General features: G+C 35.7%; 1 protein-coding gene across 1 annotated transcript; it reads left to right on the top strand.

The window, feature by feature from the left end:
• SLC6A6_3 (Sodium- and chloride-dependent taurine transporter) lies at positions 1 to 28,000 on the top strand (the record flags this gene model as incomplete). The annotated part of the gene is made up of 13 exons (XM_051218898.1): positions 1 to 220; positions 3,261 to 3,392; positions 7,427 to 7,679; positions 10,366 to 10,498; positions 14,281 to 14,415; positions 15,986 to 16,089; positions 17,966 to 18,203; positions 19,382 to 19,519; positions 20,933 to 21,032; positions 22,411 to 22,511; positions 25,121 to 25,306; positions 27,606 to 27,666; positions 27,978 to 28,000. 13 exons carry the CDS (start codon positions 1 to 3, stop codon positions 27,998 to 28,000), a joined length of 1,824 nt encoding a protein of 607 aa, XP_051072841.1.

The following is a 28,000-nucleotide window of genomic DNA, read 5'->3' as shown; positions in this document are numbered from 1 at the left end:
ATGTCACTTAAAGAATATTTAACAGATGGAAATCATTCTTCAAATAAGAAATCCATTGAGAACATTGATAAACGATTATTAGATATTTCAATCATAGAGAAACCTATAGAACGTCCTCAATGGAAAGGAAAAATTGATTTTCTTATATCATGTATGGGTTTTTCAATTGGTTTAGGTAATGTATGGAGATTTCCATATTTATGTTATAAAAATGGTGGAGGTAAGTTGCTTTGTTTTGTTCAGTTCAGTTACATATGCTGCATTCCTTTTGTGTAGATTGAAATAAAACAGTGTTAGTGAATAATTTACTTGATTCAGTGATAAAGCACTCATCGATGGTTGTTCGGATATTGAGAATTTAATATGAAGAATAAATTATATATGATTTAGTCAACAAGACTACCTCCATTTTATCTTAACATGCATGTCTAGTCACCTAGAAGAAGGATGAAAGTTCCATGACCAAACTATCCATCTCAGAGAACAAAACTCTATCAAAACCATCAACCGGAACTACAAATCTTCTTCACCATTGGGGTGAAGTTTAAATTTACTATCCATCTTTGTTTATAATACTGATGACTGAAGGAGATATTGAAGCAATACGGAAAAGATGTACATATACCAATGAAAGACTGAACAATTTATATTCCTAAAACATCAATAAGAAGATTTTAGTAAATAACAACACCAAGTGAATTTAGATAGAAACTTAGTTTATCATGTACAGTAATTGTAAGACTTTGTATTGTGATGGAGCTGGATGGTTTGATCGTGGAGTTTCCACCGTTCTTCTGAACGACATCATCAGCACAAACTTCAAATAGAAGTATTGTTTCAATTGAAATGAGATTCATTTAATTTGCAATAATAAAGTTCCGTTTTACTTTCTAGAAGTTCTTTAAATAATCGTTTAAAGATCCCTATTATATTAACAAATAAACAATGAAATTATGAAATTAAATAATCAATTATAATTTAGTTGTTAAGGAAAAAAGTTGTGACTGATCTTTAGGTTAAGTTTTTATTTGAATGTGAACCACCATTGGAAACCTGAAAGTATTGAACAGCCGTTTCATCTTATTGTTGAACTCCTCAACAGTGTGTATCCATGATCCTGCCTTGTGAGATTCGAATCCAGAACCTATTGGTTTCGCTAGCGAACGCCTAACTTCGAGGCTACTGAGACGGCCGGCATTCAACGGTGTTAATATTTAACTTCAACTAATCCAAAAAGTTGCGCCACTGTTTACCATTTTCATCAGTGAGTTACTATTTCACAACAGGCCCAGTTGAACTCCATTGATCACGGCTTCTCACTAGAACTCCAGGAAATACTTCTTGGAGACCGTCGTTAAGCTCTCGCGCACGAGACTGATAAATCTTGGGTTCGAATCTCAAGTGGCGAGATTGTGGATGCGCACTGTTGAGGAGTCCCATAATAGAACGAAACGGCCGTCCAGTGGTTCCAAATTTTTCATGGTGGTTTAGCTTCAATCGATTCATGAATTCAAAAATTAAATTACTATAATATCGAGAAAGCCCCTCTCTTATTATTAAAATTTTTATTTGTCATCAACATTAAACAACTAAGGAGTTTCAATATCTACTTATATGAAAACCTTTAAATAAGAAAATTGAACTAGATGTATTACACTAACTGATCCAGAACTGATCTGTCTTATTCTTCATAAATATCAGGTATTGATGTGGAGTTAACTACCGTAGTAGTTTACAGTAATTGATCACTGGCGAACAGCTAAATAATGACATCGATAACTGTAAAACTGAGTGGCACAGATTCCATCCACACAGAGAGAATCAATTAAGTTGAGATTAAAGATGATCATCTAACTCGAGACTGAAAATGTCTTAAAGATTAATTTCAACAGTCTACAATGAATATCAGTGATAATCTTGTAGAATGTTGCGTTTGATCGCGATTATTGAGATTTTGAGGTAATGTTCATCATGAACTAATCTCACTAAATAATCGATCAACACCTCAAAGAAGTCTATTAGCATGACATAATAATTATACATTGTTTTCAGGTTTTCAACATTATGCTGCAACTTAGGTTAGTTTGTGATAAACACTACCCATATACGATATTCTTGAACTATGAAGCTAAATGATATATGTTTGGATCTCCCAAATATCATCAGTGAACAAGTGCATGTGTGACTTGTTAATGATTTTCAACTAGAATGAACCAATGTTCACAGTTTCTTACTGATCACCTTCAACCATCGAACATCAATTATCAATTATGCTACTTGACATTACTGAAATAAAAGTAATTAGTCAGTGTTTTCATAACTATAACTTTAACTGCTAGATATGAAAAAAATGATTTCGTATTCTTTCTTATGAGTTATTGGTAATGCTACACCTTGTAGCCTTATACTCTATTAATATATAACGTAATGGTACCACCAATTAGAGAACAAAGACTTATCGACTGGACTAATGACGCATAAAACCTGTACGAGCAGTCTAAAGTCTTTATCGGTTCTTCTTCCTGCCTAACCCTGCCCGTTGAGTCCTGAACACCAATCTCAGCCTCCCCTATATGAATCATGTATTTCAAACATACTGGGTTTATGTATAAACCAAATAGACCACATCGTACCATAAAATAGAAAATAACATTCGAACAAGATGAAGCCAAAAGTTGCTGTGAATATGGTAAATAGTAATTGATAGACAGGTTATAATTCAAGAATGGTAAATCGTATAATAATGGTTCATAGGTCAAAATAAAGCTTACAATAAGAGGGACAGGAATATGTAGATAGTTTAGCTACTTAACAATCGTACAATAAAAATATATGTATCGTATTAGTCCATAACAAGCCCCGACTTGGAATCGTGAAAGGAAACGGAAAAGAGGAAGGCCAAACATCACATTACGTCGGAAAATAGGAGCATATATGAAAAGGATAAATAACAACTGGAAAGAGCTGGGAAGGATTGTCAAGGACAGGGTTGGATGGAGAATGCTGGTGAACGGCCTATGCTCCTCTACGAGGAGTAACAGGCGTAAGTAAATAGTTAGTCCCTAATGGTTCCCAACAGTTACCATTCATAATTCATGACGGGCTATAACAGGTAAAGTGACTATTTTCGTAACATACAAAAGGCTGAGACCAGAATATTATCATTCATGTAAATAATCTAAATAATTTAGTTAAAACTTAATGTAAAAGAAAAGATAAAAATTACTATTGTATTCTATTTTGTTCTTTGATTTACTTAGGTGCTTTCCTTATCCCTTATTTCATCAGTGTATTCTTAGCTGGTATACCATTATTTCTATTAGAAGTAACTGTTGGACAAGTAACACGTCGTGGAGTTATTGCTGCTTGGAATATCTGTCCATTGTTTCAAGGTAAACTTTAATAATTTTATGAATGATATTTATATTGATTCATGAAAGATTAAGTGGAATAAACTGAGCTAAAACCTTGATTATAATCATTGTTGATAAGTTTGATCAATCCAGTAAGATCAGTTTTATTGAACAATGATCCGCGGAGGCTAAGATTAGTGTTCTAAACTGAACATACAGGGCTAGGTGGGAAAAGGACTATTTGGAACTTTAGGTTGCCCATACAGGTGTATACCTCATTAGTTTAGTCGTATAAGTTGGAGTTACCAAATTGTCAAGAGTATTACACGATAATCATATAGCTAAGAACATAACAGATATCACTTAGTAAATTGGAATAACATCGCTTCTAAATGTATTCAGTTTTAATATGTTCTAGCATCACTAAGCACTGTGTTGAGCTTTACTTACTTACGCCTGTTACTCCCCAATGGAGCATAGGTCGCCAACCAGCACTCTCCAACCCACTCTATCCTGGGTCTTCCTTTCCAGTTCTATCCAATTTTTGTTTATTCTTCTCATGTCTGTCTCCATTTCTCGGCTTTCACCAAGTTCTGTGTTGAACCAAAGCATTTAAATTACAGAAAAGATTAGTATTCAATGAAAGTAACTTCGATACTTTTGCTCTTTAGAAGTTTATTACCTTCTTACGAATTTCATTGTTCCGAAAATAAAAGCCTGAAAAATAGCTTAAGTGTAAAAATGTAGTCATACTTCTAAATAGTATCATTCCATACATAATCCAACAAGATTATCAATACTCATGCAATTATAGCATCTCATGGTTCAGCGAACATTTCACTTTTCTGGAAATTCTTCATCAAACTTACTTACGCCTGTTAACCCTGATGGAAGAGCATAAGCTGCTCACCAGCATTCTCCATCCAACTCTGTCCTGGACAACACTTTCCATTTGTCTCCAGTTCCTATTCATCCTTTTCATGTCTGCTACCAATTCCCGACACATTCTGTTCTTCGGCCTTCCTCTTTTCCGTTTCCCTTCACAATTCCAAGTTAAGGCTTACCACGTGATTCAGTTTTCTGATTTCCACAATCTTTGTGTTATCTACATCCAACCTCCTTTCCTAATTTCGTTTTTATTTGGAAGCTGGTTTATTCTCTTCCACAGATCATAAAACATTGAGTATCTTAAGTAGACAGTTGTTTATACATACATGCACGTATTTAATGACGGTCGTGGTAGTGATCGAAGTTTTACCTCCGTACAGCAGAACGGTTTTGACGTTCGCATTAAAGATTGTGACTTTGACGTTAACTTACAGACAGTTGTTTTGAATTGCATATGTTGTTCAACTGTGAAAATACTGTCCTTGTTTTGTCAATCCTTGCCAGCGCGTCTGTATCACATCCTTCACATTCATTTTTGATGCAACCCAGTCATCTTCAAATCTTCACCATTAGCACACAGTGATTATAAAGGATATAGGTTGGTTGCTTAGTTGCTATAAACGGATGTTCATGCAATAGTTTATTTCTTTTTATTACGTTAGAAGAGATTCTATTTTGATGGAGTTGTGTTCTCTGAGCTGGATGGTTTGGTCGTGGAGCTTTCATCCTTCTTCTGAACAATATCATTAGCAGAAACTTTAGATAGAAGTGGAATGTTCGAATTTCTCCACACATGGTTCATAGCTTATCCTGTAGACTTCGATGTTAGTTGGTACTTGTTGAGTTGAAACCTGTTATTGTTTACTTCTTTGTTTTGGTTGTATATCCCATTGGTTTAATTTTTGTTCCTGTTTCCCCATAATTTTCCTGATTGGTTGACAAATTGGACCGATCCATCCAGTTCAAAGAACAAAACTCCATCATAATTATCCACCTGAAGTACAAATCTTCTCCACCATCTCAGGATATTCTATGTATCACAGATTTCTATTCCACCGTTTCTATTCTAATGGCTATTTTTTGTGATCCATGATAATCTCATTAGATATTAGACCAATCAACATTCATCATTTATAGAACCTATTCAAAAAGTTGAATAAATGTAATGAAATAAGATTAATTCCATAGAACTAAATCAAGTTTCATCCAATAATTAATCATGTCCAGTGTATGACAGTTTAATGGGAAATAAGTTGTCATCTTATAACAATAGAAAAACAAAAATTGATATCACCATGAGAATTGAGCAATATACACTTGAGAATTCTGACATTCATTCACAATACTTTAATATATTATACATATTTCTGAAGGGAGTTTTTTCTGGATATTATAGTACTTTTAATAGTTGAGATCATGAGTCGATTGAAGCTAGATTAACATGGAAAACCTGGAAGTACTGGACCACCGTTTCGTCTCGTTGTAGGACTCCTCAGTAGTGCGCATAAACGATTCCGCCTCGTGAGATTCGAAATAAGAAATGTGATTGCAATTAGTATTAAAGTGAAGAAACATACAGTAAAAGATCTACCTGCTGGTCATAAACGGAATCCCTTATATATGGACGAATGATTTAGTTTTTGAAGGTACATCAGAGGTCTTTTCTTCATTCCTCACCATAAATAGCTAATTACATTTCAGCAAACATTAGTAAAGTAATTCAAAGTGTGAAACACACATAATAAACATGTAAAAGTTGTCATGTTATCAGCCTATTTATGCTTTGAGTTATTATTCAACAACTAATCACCTTACATATCATGATAATAATGACCAAAGTTGTATTCCTGTAAACCAAAATCGAATTTCCAATATTTTTCTAAAATGAAACACCAAACACTTGAACTTTCATAGTCCATCATTGAAATAAGAATTTTTCTAGAAATGAAAGGATAGTCGAAGGTACAAAAAAGTTTCGTGGATTTGATGAAGTCAGATATTAACACCCTCGAATGCTGACCGTCTCACTGGTCTAGAGGCTAAGCATCCGCGCGCGAAACCGATAGGTCTTAGGTTCAAATCTCACGAGGCGGGATCGTAGATGCACACTGTTGAGGAGTTCAACAATAGAAAGGTTTTCAATGATGGTCCAGCTTCAATCGACTCATGAATTCAATTATTTTTAAAAAAATGTTTGTGAAAGAATGTATAAAACACTTTTTATGTTAAGTTTACATTAAAAAACGACAAAATATGGATGCCAAAAAATTTGTAAAACTGAAAATGGCGAGACTATAATTTATGGATCAACCAATCACGTATAAGATAACGAGTCTCGATTTTTGGCGCGAAATTCATTCATCCACTTGGCCGAATAGCGTCTTGGCATTATATCTGATGTCAGTTCATGATGAAAACCCTAAATCTAAATTTTAACTCTAACTATCAACTGTAAATGCAAATTCTAACTGGTTTATAACCTTCATTTAGTCCTAATCAGTAGGTGTCCACTGTCAAGTTCACTTCAGCATTACTCAAATGTCGTTCATAAATTATAGTCTCATCCTGAAAATATACGAATGTGAACTACTTATTCATTACTAAAATACACATATCACTTGTGATACATTAATGAATGAATTTAGGCGGTGTATGTTGAATGTATTATGAATGATATCTGTATAATTATAACATTGTAACAAGGTAATCTTATCACAATTGATTGATCAATGGGTGGTGATCAATGTCATGCTTGTCTAGTCCTTATTAGTGCAGATCGAATGCTATCGATCATGTTGCAATGTGGCCACCAGTCTAGGTGACTCGACACTGCGGGCACTATGTATTGAGATTTAGATGGTGGTTGAAGGTAGTCAACAGGAAACCCTGGACTCGGGTTTCGTGCTACTTGGCTCGGATAGCTCAGTGGTAACGTCTCTGACTGTGAAGCTGGGTGACACGAGATCGAATCCGCCAGGGAGCACCAGTTCCCCCAAGATTACAGGTACACCTTGCTGACGAGTGCCAAGTAGCACGAAACCCGGGTCCAAAGTTTCCTGTTGACTATCTCCAACCACCATCTAAGATAATCTTATTAAATCACTTAATTTAGTAACCCTTTAAGTAGTTATGACTAAGTAGTTAGTTATGCATTTCATTTCATTTCCATCTTTATTATTTTCAAGGTATTGGTTATGCGTGTACATTGATTAATTTCTTTCTCAATTGCTACTATACTGTGATAATGGCATGGGCATTTCATTTTATTTTTTCATCATTCACAAGTCAATTACCATGGACAAGATGTGATCAATCATGGAATACACCAGCATGTCGAGTTTTCACTAATCAACCAATAAATTCAAGTATAATTGAAAATACTACTCATATTAGTAATGTAAGCTTAATAACAGTTGATGCAACTACAGAATATTGGGAGTAAGTACATTATGATTGAATTGATTTCTTTGTCTGTGGACAGATTTATGAATGACTAGTAGTCTAATCTTATGGTCTTTGAAGTAAGAATTAGGTAATATGCTGTTGTTTTACTGTTCATTACACCAGTACACCATCTCAGAGAACAAAACACCAATAGTATCCTTAAATGATGACTTTGTGAAGATTTTATGAGAAATTTTAAAATAATTTATTTTCAAATCTCCAAAATCTATGTGATCAAACTATTCAAACTTATTGACTAGGTTGCAATGGTGAGTAAGTATAAACATTTTTGGTAATACATTAAATCGACCTACTGGTTGATGCAAAGTGGACAAAGTTAAAATCGACATTTATGAAATAATTCAGTCAGGAATCTTCGTATTCATATTTCAACTCATTGTCTCATTACTTTAAACCTCTTTGAGATGCACCAATGGCAGAATATGATATCAGACATGTCAATCTGAAAAATTACAATCTAACATATACTTATCTATTTATTTACAACGGTTACCCCTGCTGATGGAGCATAGTCCGACCACAGACATTCTCCATCGAACTCTGTTCTCGACAATTCTTTCCAGTTGTTTCCAATTGCTATCCATCCTTTTGATATTTGCTCCCAATTTCGGACATAGTGTGTTCTTCTGCCTTTCTTTTTTCTTTATCCCTTCAGAATTCCAAGTTAGAGTTAAATGGTTTCTAAGATGCTAATATATATATCCGGTTAGAAGTGAAAATTGGAAAACAGATTCCTCAAATTGTAGAATAAACTATTCAGTAGAACTAGTCCGGTTATTTAATCGCATGAATCAAAATCCTAAGCGTCTATACGTCGACATATTTTAAATCTCGGTATGGAATAAAACGTTTTCGTATAAAGAATTCTCATAGTATCTTATCAAACAGAATGGTATTCATGGTATCTGCAGAATGATTACTTAATGATTCCTATCTGATAGAATATTTGATTGGCAAACCATTGATCACTTATGAAGTTAATTAACGATGCATGTAACGAGTTTCTTTGAGAACAATTTTACCAACTTAAAGTGACTAATGATTGAAGCAAATTACACCTTTGTCATTACATGCTATAACTGAAAAATATTTGCTGCGGATTAAGGGTAGCGAATTATTGCTCGGACCAAAGACGCGCAAACACGTAGAACGACCTAGGGTTCTGATTGGTCTCGCTTCCCTGTCTAGCCCAGCCAGATGAGTCCAGAACGCAAGTCACAGCCTCGGATATATGAATCATTATATTTCAAACATACTTTGTTTATATACCAATCAAGCAGTCCACAACGTACCATAAAATAGAAGATAACATTGTACAATAATGGCCAACAGGAAAATAACACGTTAAATAAATATTGACCAATAAGATGATACCATTTCATGTCCAAGGATAGCATTAGGCTTAACAGGATAATTTTTGGGATATTTTCCTGAATATCCCAACATTACATTAATTATTTCAAGGGAATCAAGTGGTATGATATATGAAACCATCAACGTGATGATGATTATTTATTTAAATGCATAAACGTTAGTACTAGGAGGCACCAAATAGATATGCACCACATAAATCATTCGATTTGTATGAGGGATGGGATACTTGCTGGTCACTCAAACCGAAATCAGTGGTTTTCTTGAGGTGCCACACTCGGATCCTTCGACCTACAGGTCTCATCCACAAGGCAGTGGAGCAACGTTAGGACATATAGTCCCATGGTAACCGGTGACCAATAATTGTTTCATACTCCATTTGTTCCCGCAGGATACCGGAGCCTATGTTCACCAATAGTTTGAAATCAGGGTTTTCCAACTCCCCTAGGTGGATTCTATACATCCACCAACTCGATAAAGAGTCGGACATTCAAATTTTCGTACTCTCAATTTCGTGAACAATATTAATGCCACGATGAGGTAGTGGGTAGGACTTCCCTGTTAGTGGCTGTGTACGCCTGACAATGTAAGAGCATTTCGAGAGAGAGAGAGAGAGAGAGCTAACTCACCACTCTCGGTCGTACCAGTGCTATCAACTTGAAGAACAGTCAATGCAATAAAACGTGTTCAGTGATCATAATAAAGTCATGTTTTAGATTATGAAAACTTCAAATTGAATAATGTTGTAGTGAACACGAACACCATTGGGTACAACCGGATGTATTTAACACAACATTACAGGACTTGTTAATAAAATCTAACAATCAAATAGTAAATCCTTAGTTTGTAAAATGTCCATCAGTTGTCTCATAATGACTAAGACTTCATTGTTCTTGCATTTTCATACAAATTGCATTCTGTTTCGATTCTTTACTGTTCGATCCTCTTGTGTCTCTGCTGCCAGACATTCTGTTCCTGATTAACATCATATACTACTTATGTCGATATAAGTAACACAGACAACAGTGTGACCTTAAAGACAATTTTTTTAAGAATACATTTGAAAGTAATACATAATGACAACTATAATCTAAAGGAATAGTTCTAGGAATAACCAACAAACTGACTATTCATATATTCTGTTATGATATTTGGAATAACTGAAAGTTATGTTGTATACAATGTTGTTATAATGTATTTCTACTTCTATATGAATCAATTTTGAGATATATCCTTCAGTCGATGTATCGTATATCTGCACATTTCGATTTTTTTTTCTTTTTAATAGACGTCGTGTACTGAAATTATCGGATGGTATACATGATATTGGTACAGTACAGTGGGATTTAGCTTTGTGTCTCCTTCTCACTTGGGTCATTATATATTTATGCATTTGGAAAGGGATTAAAACATCAGCCAAGGTAAGTAATTGATGATATTTAGTGTTGCTGGCTAGTATGATAGTTTATGTTTAGATTAACTCATGAGTAAATGTTTATATATATACATTACGGTAGACAGTGAGCTACAAAACCAATTAAAACTAAGGAGGATTGATTTGCTGTTTCGTTTTAGCCTGAGATTCTTCAAGAAAGTGGGTCAACGACCTATCATATAATCAAATATGGTATCTTTAGTGCTAGATATTTTAATCATGTTAGAAATGTGACAGACATCACCAATGACACTGGATTTTAAATCCTTTATATCTTGAATAAGCTGAAGTTGAGAATATCAACCGTAAAATTATTCATCAGCAATCTATCAAAATAATGCTATGCGTGGTGAAGAAGATTTGTAACTTACATGGATAATTTCGATGAAGTTTTGTTCTTTGAGATAGATGGTTTGGTCATGGAGCTTTCATCGTCATTCTGCATGACATCTTTGGCACAGACTTCAGATACTTCAAGAACTTTTACCTGAAGTTTGTGCTACCGATGATGTCACACTCCACCATCACAAAGTCCACTATCTAGACTCGATTACTTACTTACTACTTACTTACTTACTTACTTACTTACTTACTTACTTACTTACTTACTTACTTACTTACTTACTTACTTACTTACTTACTTACTTACTTACTTACTTCACTCACTTCTACTTCTACTCTACTCACTCACTCGCTCACTCACTACTCACTCACTCACTCACTACTACTCGCTCACTCACTCACTCACTCACTCACTCACTCACTCACTCACTCACTCCACTCACTCGCTCACTACCACTCACGCGCGCGCTACTTACTCGCTACTTACTTACTTACTACTACTTACTTACTTACTTACTTACTTACTTACTTACTTACTTACTTACGCCTGTTACTCCCAATGGAGCATAGGCCGCCGACCAGCATTCTCCAACCCACTCTGTCCTGGGCCTTCCTTTCCAGTTCTACCCAATTGTTGTTCATTTTTCTCATGTCAATCAACATTTCCCGGCGTAATGTGTTCTTTGGTCTTCCTATTTTCCTTTGGCTTTGAGGATTCCATGTGAGGACTTGTCTTGTGACGCAGTTGGGTGCTTTCCTCAATATGTGTCCTATCCACTTCCAGCGCTTCTTCCTGATTTCTTCCTCCGCTGAGATCTGGTTTGTTCACTTCCACAGTAGGTTGTTGTTGATAGTGTCTGACCAACGGATTCAAAGTATTTTGTGTAGACAACTGTTAATAAGCACCTGTATTTTCTGGATGATGTCTTTCGTAGTTCTCCAGGTTTCCGTCCCATACAGTAGAGCTGTCTTGACATTTTTATTGAAAATTCTGACTTTGGTGTTGGCTGACAGTTGTTTTTAGTTCCAGATGTTCCTCAGTTGTAAATATACTGCTCTTGATTTTCCGATCCGCACCTTCACATCTGCATCAGATCCACCATGTTCATCAATGATGCTGCCCAAATATGTAAAGGTTTTTATGTAGACTCGATTACTGTATACAATCTATTCTTTCTAAATACTGATTATCTAGATTACAACAGTTGATTTGGTCCATATAAGATTTATTGGTTGTTACTATGTACTAATATGAATTCATATTATAAATTTTATTGATGTATTCTATTCCATCAATTTCTTTAGGACAATAAGTTATTCACTATAGAACACTATAGAATACATCTAAGACAATCAACTAATTCTAATTAAGCTATATAATGTTGTACAGTATGTTTTTCTGTACAGAACTTGAATTGTTTTCTTGTTCTAAATGTAGATAGATACTAGTTCAGGTTTAACATTCCATATATGGCCATATGGTCCTTCCTTTTATTTTTAATAAAAAAAAAATGATAAAACTCATATCTTTTACCAGGAACTCAAATCTTTTAATTATAAAGTAGTAAATGTAATTTGTACTATACAATACAACAATTTTCAGACTACATAGGTCATATGAACTTATGATAAGAGAAAAAAATTTCATAATGATTCTTAACAAAGTGTAAGTCATTTCACTTCTAAAGATGAACGTTAGTGATGAATTAGATGATGGTTGGAGGTAGTCGACAGGAAACCATGTACCCGGGTTTCGCGTTACTTGGCACTCGTCAGCAAGGTGTACCTGTAATCTTGAGGGAACTGGTGCTCCCTGGAGGATTCGATTTCGTGTCACCCAGCTTCACAGTCAGAGACCGTTACCACTGAGCTATCTGGGCTGCGATTGACCTCCTGTAGGACTGAGGTGTATATACAATAGATTGATCACTGGATAGTGATCAATGTCATGTGTGTTATGTCCTTATTTAGTGCAGATCGAATGCTATCGACCATGTAATGAATAGATTGCAGATTTGTTTTCATAAATCTGTTAACTTCTTCAAGTTAGATCATACCATTGTTTTGTTTTTACTGAAATGAACAAGCTGACTGATATTTACCAAGGTGGCCTTCTTGAATATCTGGGCTACCGGTTCTTGCTATCAACACATCTCAACAAGTTCTCTGTTTTTTTGTTTCTTTTAACACAACATTATCCTTATTAGTCTCATAACCTATTTAGGTGCGTTTGTGAAAACTTTACTACATTTCTCTGTACAACTTACAAAAGAGCCTATTCAGAGACATTGTAGTTACTGGCAATATGCAGCGAACTGAATGTACATTATTCAGATGGTGATTGACTAGACTGCTAACATCTAACTGGCGATTACTCAACTATGTTAACGTCAGAATCGATCAAGAAATAAGAAACGGAAAGTTGTTGAAATATTTTGTGCGAAGAATTCTATATTGTACTCAAAACTATAACGTTGAATAAACCCACTAATAATAATAATAATAATAATAATAATAATAATATCAGCTAAAGCCCTAGTTCTTAGTACAATTTGATTATCCAGGGATAGAAGTATCACCCAAACTTGGTGGCTGTCTCTAGGGTAAACTTCAGTGTTTTTCTTACTAAATGTACAACTCAGACGACATAACTAATACATATGCCATTACTATCTGATCACTGATCTAGTCAATAAAACTATGCAGGGAATTCTGGATCTCAATCACTATATTCAATCAAAATCATTCACTTGACTACTGATATATTTTAGTAGTATCAATACATTTCCTTATTTTTTTCTAAAATAAATAAAACATTCCAATTTCAATCATTCTAAGTGTTAATCAATTTATTTCATATGGGCTTCATGAATAAATACTAAATCTAATGGTAAATATTCATACTAAAACACTTCTTGGATGAGCACTGTTGAGGAGTCCCATAATAGGACGAAACGGTCATTCACTGCTTCCAGATTTTCCATGGTGGTCTAGTTCCAATTGACATATCAATTCAACTATAGAAACTTCTGAGTGAATTTTAACTTTTTTTGTTGTTGATTGATTAACTTATTTTTTGTTCTTATGCCCAGTTAAATTATTTTGCTTAGAAATGCTTTCTTTATATAAGAAAAGATGGATGGTGGCTAACAGTGGAATACAGGATACGCGTTTATCCTATTTTGAACTCGTCAACTGGATATATTTATATCTCAGAGATGATGTTCACTACGGGACTCGAACACAATACCGTTTGCTTCAAACGCCATCGAGTTATCTACTTAGCTACTGATTCCTTAAGGCAATATTTAGGCAGTCCTCACAGGATGCATGTATGGCAATAAGAGACTGATCAAGTGCAGTCCTAAACAACAAGTTAACAACATCAGGTGAATTGATACTTTCTTCTTATTTTATTTATTCTAGATTATGTATGTGACTGCACTTTTGCCTTACGTATTCATGATTACTCTATTAATACGAACCGCCTTACTTGATGGTGCTTCAAATGGATTGATTCATTATTTAAAACCAGATTGGTCAAAATTAACTGATATGACAGTAAGTGCTATTATCGATCATGTGTGCCTTTCTCTTCTTATGTTACGTTGACTGAAAGATGTAAACTAGGGGATGGATACTTAAACTAAGCTGTTTCTACGCCAACTATTCAAATTTCAATGGAATCACTGTCAAATAAGAGAGATACATAAAATTTCAAGAATTCCCATTGATTTCATTAATTTTCAGTTTGATTGTGAATTACTTTTATATAGAAATTAAAGTTCCCAAAAAACCTCGACCTATAAACCCAACTAGTTTTTATAAGTGACGACCGAAAATAATCTGAGGGTTAAAATAAAAAGAGGGTAACTAGTACAGGATTCCTGTAGAGATCTGGTCGGCGGCCTATGCTCCATTTGGAGTAACAGGCGTAAGTCAGTAAGTAAGTAAGTAAGTAAGTCTTGTAGAAATTGTTAAATATTTTAGTTTGTATCACTGACTTACTTGCACTAGACGCAATTGAAAGCCGAAAAACACTGGACAACAATCTCATCCTAGTGAATGATATCATTTATCCACAAAATGACTAACGATAGAGCTCGAGACCTTTGGGTTTTGACGTGAGCATTATGTTTAATAGTACAAAATGATTTTTTATGGTTGATAACAAATCCCAGTGTTCATCAATTAATTAAACCCACACTCATGATTAATTTGTATGATCTGGTTGGCGATGAACAAGGAGGATCTGATGAAGACGTAAAGGAGAGGATTGACAAAGCAAGAGCCACATTCCTACAACTAGAGAATATATAGAACTCAAAAAAACTTTCAACCAATATCAAAGTCACAATTTTCAGTACGAACGTCAACACAGTTCTACTGTACGGAGCTGAAACTTGGAGAGCTACTACAACCATCATCAAGAAGGTACGAGTATTTATAAATAGCTGTCTACGTAAGATATTCAATATACGTTGTCGACCGGATACCATCAACAACAGCCTACTATGGGGGAGAGCGAACCAGCTTCCAGCTGAGGAGGAAATTAGGAAAAGAAGTTGGAGGTGGATAGGACATACACTTCGGAAATCATCAATCTACAAAACAAGGCAAATCCTAACTTGGAATCCTAAAGAGAAACAGAAAAGAGAAAGGCTAAAGAACACACTACGTTAGGAATTGGAAGCAGATATCAAAAGGATGAATATCAGCTGCAAATAACTGGAAAGGATTGCCCAGAAGGACTTTGAATGAAGAATGTTGTTGGTCGGCCTATGTTCCCCTTCGAGGGGTAACAGGCGTACGTACACTCATGATAAACATTTTTTTACGAGAGGCTTTAAAATGACTTAATCTTCTTACAGCAATTATCACCCTATATTGGCAGACCAGATGACGACATACGGCGATACACCAAACAGTAAGGATACTGACTATTTTACTGTTTTACTGACAGGAATTTAGCGAGGTATCAATATTAAAGACAGTCAAACATTTCGCAAGTGTTATCATAGTTTTATACTTAATAGCTATTTGTGTATATTACCGCTTATCACTGATGGCATTACTTCTTTAGCATGCTTAACTAAAACCCTTTTTTCAAAACTTATGATTGTATTTCAAGGTGTGGTCTGATGCAGGGACTCAAATCTTTTTCAGTTATAGTATTGGTTTAGGTGTTCTAACAGCATTTGGAAGTTATAATAAAATTCAACACAATTCATTTCGGTAAGTGAAAGCTTAAAATACTTGAACACATTGGTTATTTATCTGTTTATAGTTAATTATTCAACCTTATTTTATCTGATATCTAATAGGACTTGTCCTATAGAAACGATGGGAAAACAACTATCTACAACTGACTGATCAATGTCATGTATGTTAAGTGCTTTTCAGTGCAGATCGGATCCTATCGACCAAATGACAATATGGTCACCAATCTAGGTGACACGACATTGCGTGCACTAGGTTGAGATAAGGTGGTAGTTGGAGATAGACAACAATAAACCCTGGGACTAGGTTTCGTGCTACTTGGCAGTCGTCACAAAGGCGTACCTGTAATATTGGGGGAACTGATGCTCCCTGACGGATTTGACCCCGTGTCATCCAGCTTGATAGTCAGAGACCGTTACCACTGGGCTATCTGGGCCACGACTGACCTCCTGTAGGACTGAGACGTATTTACAATTGATTGATCACTGGATGGTGATCAATGTCATGTATGTTAGGTCCTTCTTAGTGCAGATGGTTGATACGGGATTGAGTTCGTCAGGGAGCATCATTTCCCTCAAGATTAAAGGTACACCTTGCTGACGAGTGCCAAGTAGCACGAAACCAGCTATCGTTTTACACTTAATGTTTGAACAAAAATATTCCTTCCACTCTAGTTGCGATTAAGTTGTACGAGTCAGTATTCATTTGCGAATTTTAGTAAGCTTCAGTACTGATAACCACAAGATTTAAGTTTTGGATACTGCATACAACCGTGCATTGTATTTCTATGTGTTTTATTAGCCAGGGTTGAGTTTTGGAGTGGTCATTACTTCAAGTCCATATTTTGAATATTACACACTATGGCAACCTATGGGAACCGAAATTATGAAAAACCTATAAGTATAGTGTTTGTAGTAGATTGGTGTGGTATTTAGTGGATCTTTGAAAAAGCTTGTTAATATAGGCTAGACTATAATTTATGGATGATTTACGATAACAGGTTTTGGATTTCAGAGAGAAATTCACTCATCCATTTAGCTAAATAGCGTCTTGATATTTTAGCTGATATCAGTTCGTGATTTAAACCCTGAATCTAAGCCGTATCCTTAATCGTCAACTGTAAATCACATTCCTTATCCTTCACAAAGGTTTAAAATCCTCATTTAGCCCTGATCATTAGGTGGACATTTCCAAGGTCAATTTAGCGTTGACCAAAGGTCTTCCATAACTTATAATCTCTTATAATTTCTTAATAAAATAAAATAAAAACATTATGATCATCATTAAGTTGAATAACATCACCAACATGAAATATGGAAATGGTTTAATATTCCACTACAGAGGTAGTTCTTGTAAATGACTATACTCCTTTTCTTTATGTAATTGATGAACCATAATGAATACCATTCACGTACAAATACAATATTACTTTCAATGCAGCAGTTTGGAAGACTCTCCTGGTCTCCCACATTGTATGAGCATTCCATGTACCTAAATTAATGATTGCTCTGGTTGTCAGAAAGGGCATCAGCCTCGTGAATTCTAAAGGAAATCGGCTTTCACCATGAGGCGTCATAACCCTACTAAATGAAGACCTTCTAACTCCCAGGACAGAGTTTAAATGGTTTAAATCAATTTTTCTGGTTAGCATTTTCTTAGCGAGTTATTTTTCTATGGGATGGGGTCGCCAACTTCATGCCCAACCCTCCTCCTTTATCTGGGCCTGAAACTGGCAGTAGCCCCAAAGGGGCTCCAGGAGAAGTTATTAGTTTCAATGGGACTACAGTAAAAATTTGTATGCCGGAGTAAACTGTTATACAAAGCTCGAAATGATGATCTTTTTCATAAATTATAACTGAACAATATATATTATACATACATTATATTCTAGAGATTGTTGTTTATTCGCTCTGGCTAATACATTTACAAGTTTATTATCTGGATGTGTTATATTTTGTACACTTGGTTATATGTCATATATATCAAATATACCATTGAATCAAATAGCTGAATCTGGTCCTGGACTTGGTTTTATTGTATATCCAAAAGCAATTGGTACTATGCCAGGTAGCCCATTCTGGTCAATATGTTTTTTTATTATGATTATCCTATTGGGTATTGACAGTATGGTAAGTGAGCATATCATTACTTTTGTATGTATATGATGTATTTATCCAGTATTATTGATGTTTCAATATGCTCTAAATTTATTGGAAGCAATAAGCCTTGATAGAGAGTTGCTTCAAATAATGTTTAACATTACGGGTTTAGGCTATTGCTGGTCTTACGTTGATCCATTCAGGATATCAATCTGAATTCAACAATAGTCTTGAGGTTGAGCGTATGCTCGAGATTGAAGGTCCTGGGTTTGAATCCCATGGGTGGTATCGTGGATGCACATTACTGAGGAGTCTCATACTAGAATGAAACGATTTTCCAGTGTTTCCTGATTTCCAATGGTAGTCTGACATCGATCCATTCATGATATCGATCTGAACTCAACAATCTCCACGACCCTAGACTGATAATTAAAAATATTAGGTTCTAGAAAAATATTTGTGAAATACTGTTCTATCTAAGGTGAACTTGATTGTGAAATTCTCTACCTTTCATTGATCGATAAGCGCTGTTAAAATTGGTCGTATTGAATAACAATCTCGCAATAAACTGATGTAAGTATTCCAAATAACTATTGTTGTCTGTTCTACTATTCTAGATTTTACTATTCAAGGACACATTTTAGATAATTAGTTAGATAATCAACATTAATTAACGTTAAATCAAGAAGTTATTACAAAAATTAGTAGCCTATAATAACTCCGAAACATCAGGAAACTTAAGTTCAAGATTTCCTGTTGAATATCTACTACCATCAAACATTTCAATATAGTGCATGGGATGTTTGGTGACTTAGACCTGTGACCACATTGCAAATTGATCAATAAAATTAGATCTATAAAAAAAGGATTAAACAAACGTGATAGTGGTCACCGCTTAGAGATCAATCAGTTCTATAAGGAGTCAGAAGAGATCCAAATAGCTAAGTAGTAATATCTCACTATGTGAAGCTGGGTGACAGGATCAAATCTGCTAATAGTACCAGTTCCCTTTAGAATGCGGGTGAACCTAGCCGACGAGAGCTAAGTAACAAGGAACCTAGGTGTAGGGTATCGTTACGACTACTTACAACTACCTAATTGCTTTTATTAGATCCTGAAACTTATCTCTTTCGTCAATTTACTGTTTTCCATGATCCTTTACCAATCAAATTGATGATACTTTTGTATCTCAAATGCTCTTTAATTAGTTTGCTGGAGTTGAAGGATTTATTGCAGCTGCAGGAGATTATTTTCCTCTTGCTTTGGCGAATAAATGGATTCGTTGTATATTTGTCGGTTGTGTATGTATTACATCATATTTAGTTGGTCTATCAATGGTCACTAATGTAAGTTGATTCAGTGTTTCTTTCTTAATCTCAGCTTGAATTTTAAGTGAATTCTCTATTTACTAAGCTCTCTAACGATGAGGAATGGAGTAAATTAAAAGGTAATTTAAAGCAATGTGAAACTAAAGTCAGAACTGTGAATTCCTAGTTAACAGAGTCGACCAGAGAAGTTGGCGAAATTTATGACTCCGTTGATGTTTCGAAATTCCCTTCGCTAACATTTTCGTTAGGACAGTTATTTTAATGTGTAATTGCTTGTTTTTATGAGCATTGACAGTGGCCTAAGAAATGGAGTTTCCTTGAAAATACTAAGAAATATCTGACAATCACTTCATATTTTCTGTTAATTAAACACGAAGCAATGACCATTGGAGTTCAACCAGGTCTGTTGTGAGATAGTAACTCACTGAAGACAATGGTGGATGGTGCCTCAATATTGTGGATTGGTTGAAGTTGGATATTAACACCGTTGGATGCCGACTCAGTCTCGTGTGCGAGACTGATAGGTTCTGGGTTCGAATCCTGCGGGGTGCGGGATCGTGGATGCGCACTGCTGGGAAGTCCCTCAATAGGAAGAAACGGCCGTCCAGTGCTTCCAGATTTTCCATGGTGGTATAGCTCTAATTGACTCATGAATTCAACTATTAAATCACTATAATTTCAACAAAACCCCTTTCTGATAATTAAACAATAGACAACAATTATACAATAATAAGGGTATACTAAAATAAAGAGAGGATATAATGGTGGAGTTACTTATTGTTTATCATAGCTGCACTGAATATTATTTGTAAAATATGTAAGGATTGTTGAAGCTTGTTTTAGAACGTTTACTAATTTAAACTAAGTTAAATTTTGAATATTCGTGGAGAATGCCTATGTGAAAGCTCCGTTTTGGGGACGCTAGATCCCCAGAAATCACTTGGTAAACGTCTCATCTTTTTCGTTTTATTTTCGAAATTTGAAGTCTTTATTTTCGCGCCAAAGATGTTCACTGTAACTTTCAGTTTGTATTTCCCACTTGGAAGGACCTTAACTGTCATCAGTTTGTTTCCTCTTTTAGTACTCTATGTTTTTGGCGTTTTCCGAGGACATTTTCGTGCTGTACATATATACATGAGTTGTGTGCTTATCTTTCGTTCTTTCGGGCTGCTTGAGAAATATATATACATATATTTTCCCACATGAATCTGGTCTCCCTGCTCCATTTAGTAGGGCTGGAGCACAGTGTAACAGTTTAGCTTTTCCTGTTGTAGTGTTGTTGAATTTAGTTCCGTTTACTGGTTTTAAGTGATATCGTAATCTTTTCAAAAGTAGCAAGAAGAAAGAAGTTTGTCCTCCATTCACTTACCTTGTCACATTTTCCATCAATATACAATAACTCTTCTCTTTTGTTTATACACTTTTCTTTAGGGTGGAATGTATGTATTTCAATTACTTGACTATTACAGCGGTAGTCGTATCATATTAATTGTAGGATTATTAGAATCATCAGTGATTGGATACATTTATGGTGAGTTTAAATACAGTTTATGAAAGGAAATCAATTGTTATTATTCATTTTTGTATTGGTTGTTTGAATGTTACCACTGATGTTCAAGACTACAATTGATCAGTTTCTTATTGCCATATGTGCATCCTGAGGTGATTGCCTCGATATTGCCTCAAGTCACAAACATGCAGATACATCCAGCTGACGATCCCCAAAATAGGACGAAACACGCATCCTGGATTCCACTGCTAGCCACTATTCATCTCTGCCTATAAATATTCTTATCACTCAATCCACCAGCTATAAACTATATAGAACCTGGCACACCTATACATTAGGCAAAGTCATTATGCTACATCAGTACAATGAGCTCAGTTTATCAAGGTCAATGCCAAAGTAATACAAATATCTGTGACAACCAAAGAGATTATCCATAGAGAATATGATTAAAGAAGAAAGAACTAGTTCATAGAATAGAAAGTATACAATGATTTTAAAGCTCATGATTTAAACAAAAAAAATCAGAGAATGAATGCATCTGTATCATTGAAACCGATTATTCTATACGACAAAACTTCTGAGAACAAGAAATCTTGGACAAATGAGAAACGAACCAAACCTCTTATAATTCTTTATTCCGTTCCATGGTATAATATTGTCATGAAATGTAAAAACATATGAATGGTATGTGATAGAACCCATGATAACGTCACTAACGGTTGCCTCACTACATATGCAAGTTTCAAGTATCAACCTATGTATTACAATCCATAAATAGTTTGTAAAACATTGACTAGACCTGATACCTACTTCTGCGTCAGAGTTAACCTGCCAAACTCATGTGTTCAAAAGAATTTGCTTGGCTCAGCTGAATTATTCTAAATAAACATTTTGATGAACGAATTAGAAACCCAGTGCTTATATACTAATAATCTACCAGATTATATTCACAGTTCAGCTTGACCATAATCTTTTTGGATTGAGACCATGAACCGGTTAGTGTTAGGCCACCATTGGAAACCTGGAAGCACTGGACGGCCGTTTCGTCCTACTGTGGGACTCTTCAGCAGTGCGCATCCACGATCCCACTCGCGGGATCCGAACCTAGGGCCTTCAGTCTTGCGCGCGAACGCTTAACCTACTGGATCAGTGAGCCGGGATCCAATAATGTTAATGTCTAACCTCAACCAATCCACGAAAATACGTGACCATCTTCCATCGTACTGAAGTAGATACCTGTCTCTACCCGACACGGATTAGCACCACTGGTCACGGCTGTCTAGTGCTTTCAGGTTTTCTACGGTGGTCTAACATCAATCGATTCATCGTTTCAATCAAAAAAGTTTCGTTATATAATTATGGATTATTATTATTATTATTTGTTTTTTGAAAAATAAAGGTTTTAAACGAGTTTCTAAAGATATGAAACGAATGTATGGCTATTCATTAAAGTGGATCACATTCTTATTCTGGTGCATAACAACACCATTGTTTTCACTTGTAAGCATATTTGAATGTATATTGCCGGTGTTTTATTTTTTCTAGACGGACTTCATGTTTTAAATTCATTTGATGATTAGGACTGTAATTGATCAGTCTTTTATCGGCATATGTGTATCCGGTGCAGAATGCCTCGATATTGCCTTAAGTCACAAGTATTCTAAACAAAGATGGCTAACAGTGGAATCCAGGACGCGCATTTCGTCCTATTTGGATTTCATGTTCATTGAATTAATCACTTTGACTTAGTCGTTGTTGACTTTAGAATGTTTTATTCATGAAATCATTTACATTGGAAGAATGTTGGACCAAGATCATGATCGTTTAAAGTTAAAAGACTGTCTCATCTTGTCAGAATATTTATATTTCAATTTGCAATTAACTTAGGTTAAAGACTGTTATTCAGGGTGATGAAATACAGTAGTAACACATAGAGAAAGAAATGATCAGTTCAATATAGCCGTGTTGAAAGAATATGTAACAACTTGTAGCGTGGAGTCGAGTTGAGATTGACTATGAACACCACTACAAGAAGACTACGTGCCAGTTAACCGATAAAATCCCCCATAAGCCAAATATCAGAAGGCAGTTGATGGCTGTAGTCGACATGTATTTGTTGGCGATCTCGTGGTATCGAAAGGATACCGAGATCGTGCCAAAGGAGTACAAGCGTGGTTACTGAGCGTAACCGAACCCGTGCAAGGTCACAATCGAAGGATAATGGAGCAGTAATATGGCTGTCTTTAGCACAGTTAAACAAACGAGCACAGTAAAACAATCACTGGTACAATTGGTTATAATAATGATTGTTTCCATTAAATCAATCGCGTTCTCTTGGTAAAAGTAAGTCACTACAAACTAATAAGAAGGTGAATTGAAGACGATGAACTTATAAAATGCAAGATAGAAATTATTACGATAAAACAACTAGTTACACACAAGTAACACAGTTTTAACATATGAGCCCCACAGGTAGCCTGTGGATATTGATCACTCCGTAGTTCACCTTGATCAAATCGAATATGCCTTTTAAAGGAGGGAGAAACACAACCTGCCGACTGCAAATACATCCTCAATAGTAAATCGCTTTCAGATGAATTTCCAGATTTCCTATGAATGGTCGTATTCTAGCTATTCAAGCTATATTGGAAATGGGATGAACTGATTCAACTATCATTATTATTTTTACTGGATGACTTACAAACACAACACAAATACTGATGGGTGGATGGAGCTAGTCTGTTGGATGACCTATATCTTACTTTTATACTATTCGGCAACCACCAGTAATGTGAATACATAATCTTGAGGGAACTAGTATTCCCCGTAAGATCCCATCACACATTCTACACAGTGCAGGATCTTGTGTAGCTTCTTTTAAGTTCTGTCTTTTAGATGATATCTTTTTCGATGTGTTTTAGTGCTACAAAACAGTAATGATTTGTGAATATAAAGGGAAATATGAGGAATGTAACGTTCCATAATCGTCTTTCTTCTAACCTTTCTGTTCTGATGATGGTATTTGTTCAGTGATTCTGGGTGAAATAAGTAAGTTTGATTCCTTAATCAAAATACCTCTCTGGCTTCTATTCTCTGAGCTCCTCCCAAACCCGACCGTTGCTGCTACCTTGACGTGGTGGTCGGGCTTGCCTATCGTGATGAAGCAACCGATCTATACTGGCTGTAACAACCGTTCCTCAAGGTCTCACCATGTCAGACAGGTCAATTGAAGAGCGGTAAGACCAAAAACAACAAACCCAGGATCCGAAGGCGAAGTCGTACTGCTGACTTTACAGAGGTGTGACAGCAGTAAGGTGTTTCCTTCAGACAACCAGCATGACAGCGATGCTGCCTTCCCACAAAGAAGGGTGCGGTTAGAATAGGTCGACCCTAAAAATCCACACATCACCTTATCCCATGGATTTCCGTCTCCGGAGGTAACGTCTCAATAAGTACGGAGCTAACACGAAAATTAATCACAGAAAGTTCGTGTGTGACCGACATCAAGCAGTTGTCCCTTGGGCACTGCGGTCAATTTCTCAGGTCACTCTAAAACCACCTCTAATCGATTTTCATTTTCAGGTACCTCCAGAAGAGCCCTTCCACAGTGTGAGCAACCGGGAAGTGATAACCACCCTCATACCTGTAACCGCACTCAAGACCACTGTATTCATAATCAACCTCCATCTTTAATTCCTATTATTTCTCCTACATCGACTTTCAACGTTAAACTTCCTCTTTCGGCTTCCTTCTCAACTGTCACCATAGCCAACGATTCTAGTTCCTCCCAAAAAGATGATGCTTACACTAAAGTAAATAAACATGATGAATGTTACTTCTAGACGAAATGTTCATTAACCATCGAAATAATGTTTCAGTGGTTTACAGGTCATGTGAATCAACACTGTACGAAACTACAAAACACCAGTGAGAAGGGATTTTATGTACATCAAGTAATGTGTTAATAATCTAAATGTAACTCTTTTGCTTATTATGAACTGATGAAATGAAATGAATCGTTTGTATTAAGTAGTATCAATTGTTCATTTCTATCTTTGTATAAATCATCTCTAATACTTTTATTTGTATATACTTTTTAACAATTCTAGATTCTATTCATTATCAGTGTGATAGTCTATGAAGAATTAACTTATAAACGTGCTTCATTACATGAACCTTATCATTTTCCTGGATGGTCTGTAAAACTTGGTTGGTTTATGGCTAGTTCTAGTATATTTCTTATACCGATTGTAATGATTATTAAAATTCTTAGAACATCTGGAACATTTTTACAGGTAATTTAGTTGATTGTTTTTATCTTGACAACTCCTTATTTATAATAACCATAATGATTGTACAATCTAAAATATCACAAGTCAAACTATATTCATTTTGTTTTAGTGTAAACAGTTGAATCATATTACCACTCAGTCAGTCAGTCAGCTATAATGTAGGACCAGGCACATGTATGCATCCGTTCAAGTTGCCATACCTCATCAACACAACAAGATGGACACCGGATTCATAAAAGTAGTTAATTCGGAGGTGGTAATATATAAAAGAAAGATTGCAATAAGGATATAATACAAGGAGAAAGAATTGGTTCGTAGAAAGGAATATATGAAGCGATTTTAATTTCTTAGTTTAAGGGAAGACAATGAGTGTATACACCGACTGCATTGTGATCAATTCTGAGTCATGTCATACACAGTCTCCAACCATTGGCCACGATAGTCACGCGGACCCCAACCAAGTAGTCTGCATCTACCAACATGGCTCAGACTACAGGTTAGTGACTTCAGGCACTGATTCCACGTTTTGGTTTGGCCGCCCTTAACTTTCTTCTAACCATCCCGAACACCGGTCAGCATTGGACGTCGTGATAATTGGTGTTCGGGCATACGTAACACGTGGCCCAACCATCTCAGTCGATGAAGATTAGCAAACTCATCAACTGATTTACCATCATTCCCTAATACCCTGCGTCTAACCTCACCATTACTTACCCGGTGGTCTCAGAAGACGCCAACAATATTTCTGAGGCATCTGTGGTCAAATACTAACAGCTTACGAGTATCTTCTACTATCAACGGCCATGTTTCGCTGCCGTAAAGTAGAACAGAACGAACTGCCGCGCAGTATACTCGTCCTTTTATTGATAGACGGATATCTCGCCTTCGCCACATGTGACGTAAGTTGGCAAAAGCCAAACGAGCTTTTCGAATCCGTGCTGAGATTTCGTCCGATACCAGCCCATTAGGGCTGATCAGACTTCCAAGTGAAGTTGTCGACGCGTTCGACTACTTCACTCCCTATCCTTAGTTCAGGTGTTAACGCAGACCAGTCCTGAAGCAACAATATGCATTTAGAGGGAGAGAAGCGCATTCCAAACATTCTGGCATTGTTGCTCAGTGCTACCAAAAGCCTCTGCATTTTATCAGCGTCTTCACCAAACAGGACTATATCATCTGCGTATTCTAAGTTGATAAGTGGACCTCCTGGAAGGAGATCAATACCCGAGAATTCAGTCGACGAGCAAGTTATTTCCATCAATAGGTCTATGATGGAGTTAAACAAAAATGGAGAAAGTGGACAGCCTTGACGGACACCAATTGAGGTTGCAAAAGTAGATGACGTATCATATTACCAAACGTTATAAAATGTAGATAACAGAAAGTGGCGATCAACAATTTAGACTGTTGTGCAAAATGAAACGAGTATCTTTTCTTTGTTTGATTTTTTTACTAATACTGTTTCATAGTCTGATTAATTTCACCTCTATCTGAAGTTTTTGCTGATGATGTTTTTCAGTTTATTTACTTAAAGACATAAATATTGGTACAAAGGAGCACCGAATACATATGCGCCACACAAGTCATTTGATTTGTGTATGGGCTGTCATACTGTCCAGGTGCCCAGACCGAAGCAAGTGGTTTTCTTAAAAGGAAACACTCAGAGCCTTTGACATAAAGATCTGATCAACAATGCAGTGGGGTAACATCAGGAGATGAAGTCCCATATGAACCGGTGACCAATAATTGGTTCATACGTTATTTGTTTCTTTAGGGTCCTGGAGCCCATGTACACCATTGCATTGGAATCACGGTTTTCCAAATCCCGTAGATGCATCCTCCATATCCACCAACCCGGTTAAAGGGCCGGACATTCGCTTTTCGTCCTCTCAATTTCGTAAACAACAACCCTACAGCAAGAAGGCAGTGAGCAGGACGTTCTTGTTAGTGGCTGTATACAAGTGGCCTTGTGAGAACATTTCGAGAAAGAGGGGGGAGAGAGAGAACTGACTCTCCCCACCCTCATCCATACCAGGTTCTCGTACGATGTCGTTCACAATAACTATGAAAGCTTCACGAACAAACAATCCAGCTCAGAGAACAAGACTTCATCAAAAACGGATTAGTTTATTTTATTGTTGAACTAATCACATTTCTCTTGTAATTTCTAGTTGGTTATAGAGATTTGTAAAGATCTGCATTACAGATTTACAAATGCGAAAATACCATCTATAAGTGGATTTTTATTCTGTGAAATCATTCAATTTCAACTCTATTTTTTTCTATTTTTTCTTCAATTAAGAGGATTAAAAAATTATGCATCCCTATTATTGAGAATAGTGATGAAACTATAGAGACTGTAGGTAAGTATCCTTCCTTTTATTGGTTACCTTATTTGGTTTCAAAAATGTAAAACTTTAGTAAAATGCAGGAACATACAAGAAGTCTGAGTCAATTGATTGATATTTGCAAGTTTGAAATAACTGACTGACAGTTTACAAATGAAGTATTTACTGTATAGTTCTCAAGGTTTACTAAGTGATTGTGTAATTTTGTACCCAAATATATTCAATTGTCCCCCCCAACTTGTGTACTCATTTACTAAAACACAAAATACTATATAAAAACTAAAAAAATTATTTGTTCTTTTGTTTGTTTTAAACTCTACTCACAGAATCAAATGTAAACGGGAATTAA

This window comes from Schistosoma haematobium, chromosome ZW (genome assembly GCF_000699445.3).
Source record: "Schistosoma haematobium chromosome ZW, whole genome shotgun sequence".
Classification (NCBI taxonomy): domain Eukaryota; kingdom Metazoa; phylum Platyhelminthes; class Trematoda; order Strigeidida; family Schistosomatidae; genus Schistosoma; species Schistosoma haematobium.
This window is presented reverse-complemented; position numbering and strand designations above follow the sequence as displayed.